Raw genomic sequence first — 11,956 nt, forward strand, 5'->3', positions numbered from 1 at the left:
GGGACTTTGAAAGGCAACCACACAATGATGTTTCTCTCCCTCTCTTTGTCCTTCTCTTACCCTCTCTAAAAAAATAATAAACAAATAAAATCTTTTTAAAAAAACTATGGCAATAAAAGGACAATAAAATGGCAATAAATACATATCTGTCAATGATTGAATCTAAAAAGCAAAATCAACAAACAAGCAGAACAGAAATAGAAAGAACATTCTGACAACTGCCAGTTGGGAGAATGAGTGAAAAAGATGAAGGGATTAAAGAAATACAAATTGGTTTTTACAGATTAGTCACAGGGATGTACAGTATAGCATAAGGAATATAGTGAATAATACTCTAATAAATATGTATGGTGTCAGATGGATACAAGATTTATCAGGATGATCACTTACAAAGTTATATACTATCTAATCAACAGGGTATGCCCCTGTAACTGATATACTATATGTCAACAAAAATTGAAAATAAAAAATGATTTTAAAAAAGTTTCTGAAATGATGAAATCATTAAATCATTTAAGAAAATTCCCCAAAGTAAAATGTCTCCAGAATGAAAAGCCCACCAAATATCAGTAAATAATTTGTTAAAAAAAAAACTAAGTATATGACTGTGAAATTTCAGAAAAAAGAGAAAATTGGGAAAATTTCAAGAGCTTCCTGAGGGTTGAGAGTTACAGCTTTAGCCTTCTCAGCAGCAATATTGGAAGCCAGAAGACAATGGAGCAAAGCCTTCAAATTTCTGAGTTAAAATAATTCTGAATATAGCTTTAAGTATCTACCAGACTACCAACCAAACGTTAAAATAGACATTTTCAGACTTGCAAAGTCTCAAAAAATTTATTTCCCAAGCACTCATTCTCAGAAAGGTCCTAGAAGGACATGCACCACCAAAACAAGGGGATAATCCAAAGAGGAAAATGTCATGGACGCAGTCAACAGAAGCTTCTAATGAAAAAGGTCAAAGGAACTCCCAGGAGGAAAGCAAAAGAAGTCTCATGACAATGCTTTGAAGCAGACACACAGGCCAAGCAGTCCAAGCTAGAGACAGATAAGGCCAGAGGGTTCCAAGGACATTTGTAGGAGGAAAAAAAAAATTAAAAAGTGAACTAATCAATTATTTGATAGGTTTAACTACAAGTTGTTTTGAGAGGTATTTTGGAGGGGTGGGAGGAGCACTGAAGGATGTAGAAATAGTTGGCTAAAGATTTTAGAGAAAACAAGGTGACTCTCCCAAAAGGCAATTAATTCCAAGAAAAAAGTACAAGAAAACATAAAATATACTTAGCTCAGTAGGGAACATTTACAATAGAATAATATGCATAGCTGACCTTGATCATTTAAGTTATCCAAACATTGCAATATTGGCAGAATAAAGAGGGAAAAGAAGGGGGGGTGTGTGTGCGTGTTTACGTGTGTATGTTTAAGACCTAAACCTTTACCAATACAGGAAAGTAATATATAATGTTTAAGATGAATGCATTTCTCAATAAACAGCATATTCATATTATTTGTAAATATATAAGTAAATACTCAAAGTAACAGCCAAAATAATCGAAAAAGCAGTAGCCTCTAGGATCAGGAGGGTCTTACTATAAGTAAATTCCTAACACAGTGCTGCTGGGGTGGGGGCAAAAAATTCACGTTAAATTTAGAGCCAGGCTGTCAAAAGTGAGGAGCTTCCCTAGCTAGTCAGTCAGGTGTTGCCAGAGCCCTGGAGCTATTCATGTCACAGCTGGTGTAGTAACATGGGTTTTTACTGTCTACTGTTTAATTTATTTCAGGTATTTCTTTGGTAAAAACTTCAAGTATTTACATTTTTTACAAATAATTTATATTCTATTTCTGCATCCTTATAAAGGTATAGCAGATGCTTTATGGTATAAAATAACTAGGAATAAATCAAAATTAATACAAAAATACAAAATATTTCTGGGAATCTTATCGTAACTCTATTTTATTCACCTTTTTATAAACTTCAAAATGCAGTTTGTGAATGTAAATATAAATCTTTAAAACTTATATAATAGACCACAACAGGGTGGGATGAAAACAGACTGAAAAGCTGCAAAGAGCCTGCCAGTTGCATCCTACAAATGAGATAGTAACTGTGTAAAATTAAAGGACTCAGCCCTGGGTTGTGTGGCTCAGTGGATTGAGTGCTGGCCTGCAAACCTGAAGGTCACTGGTTTGATTCCCGGCCAGGGCACATGCCTGGGTTGTGAGCCAGGTCCTCAGCAGAGGGTACATGAGAGGCAACCACACATTGATGTTTCCTTCTCTTTCTACTCCCCTTTCCCTCTTTAAAAATAAATAAATAAAATGTTTAAAAAAGGGAAGATGCGTTATAGTCATATTATTCCTAGTACTGTACACACATGTGAACCAGATTATTCTCAAGAAACATTAATTATTCTGATTCAGAATCAATAGCTAGAGGAAAAATTATGAGACTAAAAAGGACACACTGAAGGGTGAGGGAGTTTGAGAAGGAATTCTAACATTTGAGTGCTTCCCATGCCACTTAATCCTCAAAACAACTCTAAAATACTAGGTGCAGTGAACCCTGGGGACTGTATCTCCAGCATCCACTCCCCTACTCAGACATGCACACATAAACCCAACCTTTAATGAAACATGATACTGCTTCCCAAGATTGTATATACGGAAACTATTGGGGCGGGTATATGAACTCTAGTCCATCACACCAGGCTTCAACTCTAGAGAAGGATGTGCCAAGTTGAGGAGTTTGGACTTTGTTAAACACAAAGGCTTTGGAACTCAAATTTCAGTTCACATCTTCATTTCATCACTTACCACATGACCTGATGCAAAGTTCTTAATTTCTCTGTGCCTCTATTACCTCATGTATAAAATAGTGATAATCAGACTTAGTTTATTAAGCTATTATGAGAATTAAATAAATTAGTATGTGTAAGGCACCGAAAATAATGCTTGGCACAAAGTAATCCCATGTTAAGCAATAGGGAGTCATTGGAGATTTCTGAGTGATTTGACCAGAATTACAGTTTAGGAAAATCAGTTCAGTAGAGTGGTTAGAGGGGAACACACAAAAAGTGGGAAAGTAGCAAAATTTTTATAAAAAGCATTAAAGCCCTTAATGAAGATGACAACAGTGAAAAATGGAAAAGAACTAAGTGCAGAATATGAAATCAACAGTATTTAACATATGAACAATTGTGGCAATCACCAGAAAGAGAAGTAAAAGATGATTCTCTGATTTTTCAATTTAATAGACTAAGAATATGGTGGTGCCAAGAACAGGAACAGAGAGATTGGCTTAGGGCTCCTTTACACAAAAAGGTTTCTGTTACATTTTATATAGGGAGTTTGTTTAAAACAAGTCTTTCCTAAAAGACAATTTAAACTCAGTAGGATTTAAGACAATAATTATTATATTAGTAAGAAATGAGGTCCAAGTTTTATAAACTGACCACTGAAGCTGTATTTTTCACTAACCTGTTTTCTGTCAATAAATGTGGTTCTAAAAAATTTAATACCACTACACAGAGATGAAAGAGCAAATCAAATTAACAATAAAATAGAATACTGCATTTTTTACTGCAAAATTAGACTCAGGAATAAATATTGATACCTCAGATTATTAACATGTATTTACTTATAATTCTCAACTTTCCACTTTAATATGATGACAGAATTTTCTGTAAAGAATACTGTAAGCCCTGGTTGGCATAGCTCAGTGGATTGAGCACAGGCTACGAACCAAAGTGTCACGGGTTCAATTCCCAGTCAGGCCACATACCTGGGTTGCAGGCCATGGCCCCCAGCAACCACACACTGATGTTTCCGTGTCTGTCTGTCTGTCTGTCTGTCTCTCTCTCTCTCCCCCTCCCTTCCCTCTCTAAAAAATAAATGAATAAAATCTTAAAAAAAAAGTAAAAAAAAGAATACTATAACCATTATTTCTAATGTAAGATTAAAAGGTACAATCTATGGAGGGGTAATATTTTATTTATTTATTTATTTATTTATCTCCTCCCTCAAGGGTATGTTTGTCACTGATTTACAAGGAAACGAAGGGAGGGAAGGAGAGAGGGGTAGGGAGGAGAGAAAGGAGGGGGAGAGACACACACACACATCCACAGGTTGCCTCCCACAATCACCCTGAGTAGGGATCAATCCCTCAACCTAGGAATGCGCCCTGATGGGGGATGGAGCCCATAACCTTTTGGTGTGCAGATGACATTCCAACTAACTGGGCCACCTGGCTAGGGCTGGAGGGGTAGTACTTTAAAAATAATAAAAACCCTTGTGAATGCAGCAAATCTTTATAAAAATTACATTAAAAAACATTGAAAATTCTTATAGATATTGACAATGTTAAGAAGCTAGCTTTTAAGAACTTCAGAAGCTCAAAATGTGAGATTAAATCAGAACACTGAAAGTGAAAAAATAACTCAGCACTACAGATTGTTTCTCCTGCAGAAACAGAATGTTTTAGGAGTGAAGCCAGTTCCTTACCTCTCATTTACTCCACCTGTATCTTACTTCCCCTCCTAAACATGCCTCCTCAAAAACAAAGATTAACGTCACAAATTATCTCCAACTTGACTAATCCAGTACTTTTCTGTTTCTCATCTCACACGACCTGTTAGCAATCAGCATACAAAATAGCTTGTCATTCCATCATTTTTGTAACACTTCCCTTTCTCAGCTATCCTAACCACATACCTATGGCTCTCCTTGTATCTCTCTTGGCCATTCCTTCTTTGTAGACTTTGCTCTCCCACATCTGTGCATTTTTTTATTCCTCAGGGAAAACCCTTGTTCTTTCCAATTCTCTATCTATACCATGTTCCTATGTATTCCCTTAGTTGTAATATTGACAATACGTTCCAATTCATATCCCCAATCCCAACCTCTACTGTGAACTCCAGATTTATTTTATTATCTGTCAACTGGACATCTCTATATGGGTAGCTCACTGGCAATTAAAACTAGACCAAGTGTCTAGAACTTTTGATACACTCCTTCAGCCCTCAAAAATGTTTCATATATTCATTCTACAGATATTTACTAAGCATATACTCAGGCATTGTGCTACACACTGGCACAACAATATGAGCTTGGGGAAGACAGGTGAACGGTAACAAGGGCTATGAAGGAAATAAACAGTGTGTTCTGACAAAAAATAGGGAAGAGGGCTGCTACTTTTGATAGGGTATTCAAGACAGGCCCCCACAATATTATATTTCCCTTCACAAAATGGTGTCCACCTAACTGCTCCAGCCAGAAACCTAGGTATCTGTTCCCTACAAACATCTCATCAAGTGGTTCTACAGGGTTCTATCTCCAGAATACACCTTGAAGTTGAAGAGAGCTCTCAAGCAAAGAAGAGAGATGTGGATAAGTAATGACAACTGTGATAAACGTCACAGAAGGAAATGCAGTAAGTTATGGAAGAAATTACAGTGAAACCTAATCAGCCTGGGAGAAATCAGAAAAGGCTTCCTGGAAGGAGGATAATTAGTATAAACGCAGACGATCACAACAAAAAGCTAAAGAGAAAGGTATAGAAGACTATGCCAAGAACAGGGAATACCACCGCATGGCACCACCCAAAATAAAAGAAGTCCAAGGTAATAAAATCATAGGAAAGGGAGATGGGAATAAAGGCCAAAAGAAAGCAAAAGGTTATCAAAGACTAAGGAGTTCACATCAAAGGGGCACATAAATTAATTTGAAGTCTTCCAATGGCCAAATATGGAACAGTTTGACTATAATTGATTACTACATTAAAATCCAAGAGCTCATGATGTAATAAAATGATAAACAAAATGAAAACTCACTGAACTCATTATAAACTATTCTGAAAAAAATGACAAAGGGGCCCTGGCTGGTGTGGCTCAGTGGAATGAGCGCTGGCCTGTGAACCAAAGGGTTGCTGGTTTGATTCCCAGTCCGGGCACAAGTCTGGGTTGCAGGACAGGTCCCCAGTAGGGGGTGCACAAAAGGCAACCACACACTGATGTTTCTCTCACTCTTTCTCCCTCCCTCTGCCTCTCTCTAAAAATAAATAAATAAAACCTTTAAAAAAAGAAAAAATTATCTTTAAAAAATAAAGGGAAACAATCAAATTTTTATGCTGCCTCTCTTGTGGCATAGAGTACCAAACAGGCAGTAAGACAAAGTTCTTCTAGGAAATAAATAAAGAAAGAATTAGGATTTGGGTATTACCATGTCGCAACCCCCAACAAGATAATGAATTCAGGCGATGATCAACAAAAGATGGTAAAATCATTAGTGAAAGAATACTTTTTTTAATGAAAAATAAGGCTGATACCACCTGAAATCATTGATCAATCTTAGCATCACTAAAAGTGAGACAACCAGACATTATGTAACTCTGATAGGAAATACACAACAATGGAATATTTTTATTAAAAAAAAAAACCCTGAACCTAAATCTAATAAACTTTCTAACTACTAGTTCACAAAAAATAGAGAATAAGTTCTAACAGTGGTTCTCAAATTTGAGCATCAGAATCACCTAGAGTGGGCTTACTAAAACACAGATTACTGAGAACCAATTAATCAAAAGAAACTGTAATGAAGCCAACAGTCAAAGAGAGAATGTGGGAAATTTTACAGGAAAAATAACCCAGTTTCAACAACAAATCACATTTAAATGGGGGAGAAGACCGTTATAGAATAAAAATTATTTAAGCAACATAACTGCAAATGCAATATGCAGACAAGATTATGATTCAACAAATCTACAAAAAGACATTTTGAGACAATCCAGAAAATTTGAATGTAGGCTAAGTATAGATGGTATTTAAAATTTCTGTTAATTCTGTTAAGTATAATAATAGACTAATGTCTATGTTTTAAAAAATGACTTTATGGAATTTTTAAAAAAAAAATCAAGAGTACAGTCTTTGCAAAAGCCACATACCACATAGCACCACTTTAAGGAATTTAAGCCTAAACTGAATGATTTCACACATAAGCATGAGATCATCATAGTAACAACTTCTAGTTCCTGAAAGCCATGTGGTAAGTACTGCATTAAGTACTTTATATAACTTATCTCACTAATTCTTAAAATAACTGAAATGAAGATACTAAATCCTATACCATGTTTGCCTGCTAATCATTATCAACTTGCATTTTTTAAAAGGATAAAGAATTGAGAATGATTTGGAGAAAAGCAAGAATGATGGCAAAAGACCGATTAAGTTGTTTCAAAAGGTTAAGAATTCCCCCTACGGACAATATGAGCAAATGTTCATGTATTAGAAATAAAACAAAAAGAGAAATCATTTTTGAACATGAATTATGTCCTACAGACATTTAACTATGAAACAACCTTCTTCACCAAATTATTTTTTTCAAGATTATTTTCAAAGCAATCATTTTATAGGTACTGCAGTTACTGGGCTTAGACTTAATTCTTACTTCCACTGGAAAGTGGCCTGATGGAGAGAATAAAGCAGCATCTTCCAAAATGCACCTTCTTTCCCAAATTCTTTAAGAGATAAAAACAAACTAGTGCTTTAATTCTATAAATGACTGAAATAATATCCTCCCTGTGATTCCCTTCACACTCATCTCCAGCTCAAGAAGCTTAGATAAGACAAGCACACAGAAATCTGTTAAGTAAAGATCTTAACAGTGAAGACTGAACGGAAAAGGATGACGCCTAACCATCTTTTCCAATGGGGTAACCATGAAAAACAATATTAAAAGACTCCTAAGGCTTCTTTATAAAAGTTTCCCCTATGATCTTACTACAGCTTATCACCACTGGGCGATGTATATTGCTTACTCTAAGAACTGACTCTATGGGCTGAGGGCTAAACGTGCTCAAGCCTGATTTAACAACTTAAGCTAAAAAAAAAAAAGGTTCTAGAAAGGAAAACATGGCATACTGCTATGAACATTACATTTTAAGTCTACTCAAAAACCCAAGTTACATCAAAAGATGCTGAACATCATTTGCTATTCAGAAATTAAATTAAAACCACAGCAAGATATTGCTATACCCTCTAGAATGGCTATAATCAAAAAAGATTCAAAACTGGATAATCCAGTTAATTTTGTTGGATTTTACAACACACACAAAAAATAATTGCAAAATAGACTAACAATATCAGGTATTGGAGCGGACTTGGAGCAACTGTAACCTTCATATGTAACTAGTGAAAATACAAAATGATACAACTTTGAAAAAGTTTGGCAATTTTTTTTTAAGTTAAGCATATGACCCAGCAATTTCACTGCTAGGTATCCACCCAAGAGAAATAAACATACATGTCCACATAAAGATCTGGGCACAAATGTCTGCCAACTGATGAATGAGCAAATCATGGTACACCCAGGCAACGTAATACTACTCAGCAATAAGATGAGAGGACTATTAATACAAGCTACAACATGAAGGAATCTCAAAATCATCACTGAGTTAAGTTAGGCCAGACACGAGAAATCATTACTAGTGTGATTACACTTACATGAAATTCTAAAAAAAAAAGCAAAAACTTCTGTCATTAGACAAGAAGCAGATCAGTGACTGCCCTGGGTGAGAAGGGGTTAAGGATTGCCTCCAAAGCAGCAAGTGTTCCAAATCTTCATTGGGGTGGTGGGTACTTAACTGTATACATGTAACAAAAGACACAAGATACTTGGAATGGTTCGGTTTTATTGTATGTAAATTATAGCTCAAAGAAGTTGTTTTAATTTTTTTTAAAGATGTGGGTTAGACCTGCAGACTTACTAGCTGTGTGACATTAACCAGTTTTCATTTTCTCACTTGTACACACATACACATTTTATTTTGAAAGTAACCCATTCTTTATTGTACTACAGTTAATAAGTCTACACATGATTCTTATTTTCACTAGAAAAAGTACCAGGTAGTTATCTATACTGCTGCTTGTCCTATCTGACAAGGTGGTTGTGAAATACCACATGAGATAACTACTGAGAAAGTGCTTTGGCAACTCTAAAGTAGTATTACACAACTGTACAGTAGACTTCATGTTTTTAAAAAACAGACATTAAAATGTTTTTCACATGAATGACCTGAGACCTCTGAAAACTCAAGTACCCCAAAGTCAGTCTTCGCCTAGAAAGATAGAGCCTATACAACGGTCCCCTTTTTAATACCCTTCCTAAACCTGCTTTCTATTGACTCGATGTACTGGATGGCTCCGTGTAGTGTGAGGTAGACTACGCTTTCGTTTTTTGAAAAGAAAAACACTAAAGAAATATCTAAAAGAAGGTCATTACATGAGGATGGCAAGACATTTCCCAATGGAAAAGACCAAAACCTAAAAAACTATCTTTGAGCACTTTTCCAAGAGAATCACAATTGAGATTTTTCTCCCTTTAAAGTCAGTTAAATTTCTTTGCATCACTACTTCAGTTCCACAGGTCTTACTGAATGTTTACTAGTGTGACCTGCGTTAGCAAGACTGGGTGAACAATTTTAATACCAAAACCTTTTAAACCAGAGTGGTAGTCATTTCACACCTTCGCCCGTGGCAAACTTGAACAGATTCTCATTTTTTCCTACAGCCACTGCATGGCCGGGTTCTCGGCTACCCCAGCAGGTATGAGTGATATTTGACATTTAGCCTAGCTATATATACGAGTTTCCACAGAGCGACAAGTATGAAGGCTGTTTTGGAAGACACAATCTTCTTCAAATGCAGGCTGGAGACTATTTTACCTTGAATTCAGTTTCGTATTACATCAAGTTTGACAATGTTAGAGTTTTTCTACCAGCAACAGGTCTAATAACCAAAAATGAACGAAGCCTGCAGTGTCATAAAATATTTTGCTGTCGTTCTCAGTTTTTAAAGCCTCCTTTTAGTAACAGTTCTAAAAGGATGATGACTTTATGGTCAATGCCACCTCCATGCTTCAGTTGATTCGGTCCTGCCTCGGTTTGGTCAGTAGTAACCATAATCTCTTAGGTTTCACATTTTTCCTTCGACAACACTGAGGCCGCTGGGTCGGGTAACCGCACACCTCCAATTTTAGCTTCCAAGAAACCTGCAAGAACGGCATCTTGCCCACTCGCTCCTCCAGCCTTCCCTGCACTGGCAAGGTTGGCCAAAACGTGCAGCTCTCTCCACATCACCAACCGAGCTGGAACAGAGCACCCAGAGGGCGACTGGTCACGGGGAGGAGGGGAGAACTCCGCCTGGAGAACGAGGGCTGAGGTCCAACCCTGCCCGCGCCCAACGCTCCTTGCCGCCAGAAAAGCCTGTGAACCTTACGCTCTAGCAGCGGCTATCGGTCCGGGGAGGCAGAGCCGCGCGTGGCTGCAGAGCAGGGCGTAAACAAACCGACCCCGAGAAGGAGGAAGGGGCTACCCAGGGTGGGGGGTGGGGAGAAAGGACCTCGCTCCGACCCTCCAGCGCAGGTCCGCAGCTGCCTGGCCCCTAGGACGGCGGCCTCGGTCCCGGTCCCAGCGCCGCTTTAGTGCGGGCGTGGACACAGAAGGCCCTGGCGCGTCCGGAGCCCACAGCCACAAGGCCGTCGGCTCTGCGCCCCCAGCCCCGCAGCGCCCTACCTGAACACGCAATCCGGGTCGCGAGCGTCCCTACCGGGTGCGCCCGACCCATTCCTCTTGTTGAAAAGCTTCTGGAACAGAGTAGGGGCCATGCTGGCCACCGCCAAGCCGGGGTCGCCACTCAGAGAGCTCGCTAGGTCCCCGCTCCTAGAGCCGCCCTGCCACCCCCATGGGTGCCTCAGTCATATGACAGAAATTAGTCACTTCAAACGGCCACGGCGCGCGGGGCGGGGCGCGAGGCAAAGCCAGCGTTCATTGGCTGGCGGTGTGCCGCGTCACGTGGCGGCGCGCGGAGCAGGGGGCAAGGTGGGGGCGTGGGGCGGAGCTGACGCCCATAGGCTGACGGGTGGATTCCCTCACGTGGCAGCTCACGGGGCGGGGCGTGCGCGGAAGCAGGAGGTGGGGAGGGGAAGGGCGGGTCGGGAGGGGGAGGGGAAGGGGGAAGAGAGGGGAGGGAATGGGAGGGGAAGGGGGAGGAGAGCGGAGGGAATGGAAGGGGAGGGGAAAGGGGAGGGGGAGGGGGGGGGAGGGGAGGGGGGGGGGCGGGGGGGGGGGGGGGAGGGGAGGGGAGGAGGAATGAGGAGTGAGAGTTGCTGCGGAAGCCAAGCGGGAGCGCGCTCAGGTTCGGATCTTCCGTGACGCTGTCAGTTGCTATCGGAGGCTACGACAAGGTGGCTTGGGGACGATAGCAAGGATTTTGGAGTGCAAAAGCTTTCTGCTCCTTGCGCTCTCGACAAGGAGAGATGCTTAGAGCAGCACGGGCAGCCAGCTTTCCCTCGACGTCCCCCTAGCTCAGCCCCTGTGGCTTTGCACCTCCATCCGGCGCCTAGCAGAGTCCCTGGACCGCAGAGCAGAGAAGGCGCACGAGTTACCCGTGGGGCCTTGGCCACAGACCAGCCAGCGCCGGGTTGCAGAAGCGCGGACTCAGAGCTTGACAGCGCCGGGCTGGCTCTTGGGGTTTGACGGAGGACCCTGCCAGGACACCCGCCCCGCCAAGACTCCCAGCAGAGACGGTCTCGGCTGGGGACTGCAGGCAGCCAGCCTCAGAGTTAGTGACTAGCCTCGAACCCTGGGACACCAGGAATTCCGTAGTCCCTTGGAAGAGCTAGCTGGGGGTTTGAGGATTTAGGCTCAATCTTAATGTCTAGGTATGAAGGATTGTGAGATTGTACACAAATGGGTTTGATAGGATGAAAGCTTCTTTCCAAAGAAGAAAACCATTGCTCGTAAATGACTTCAAAGTCTTATTAAACCCTGGGAGCTGAAATTCAGCAGGGTTTGGATCAAACTGTCTTAAAAATGTTCAGCACTCCCACTCCAGGAGGATAATTTTATACTATGGGATGCAATTCTCTGACAAATATGATGTCAGGAAGTGACTGGTATGTGGTTGGA

At 40.3% G+C, this 11,956-nt stretch overlaps 1 protein-coding gene across 2 annotated transcripts in view; it reads right to left on the minus strand.

The window, feature by feature from the left end:
- FNIP1 (folliculin interacting protein 1) overlaps nt 1-10,780 on the minus strand; it is a 123,363-nt gene extending 112,583 nt beyond the window's left edge. The window contains exon 1 of one of the 2 annotated variants that reach the window (XM_028527517.2): nt 10,562-10,780. In XM_028527517.2, coding sequence (XP_028383318.1) covers nt 10,562-10,653 — 92 coding nt within the window. In that variant the 5' untranslated portion in view covers nt 10,654-10,780. The remainder of the gene's footprint in view (nt 1-10,561) is intronic. The other variant, XM_028527518.2, reaches the window with a different exon arrangement.
- Nucleotides 10,781-11,956: the final 1,176 nt, after the last annotated feature.

Source organism: Phyllostomus discolor, chromosome 13 (genome assembly GCF_004126475.2).
Source record: "Phyllostomus discolor isolate MPI-MPIP mPhyDis1 chromosome 13, mPhyDis1.pri.v3, whole genome shotgun sequence".
Lineage (NCBI taxonomy): Eukaryota > Metazoa > Chordata > Mammalia > Chiroptera > Phyllostomidae > Phyllostomus > Phyllostomus discolor.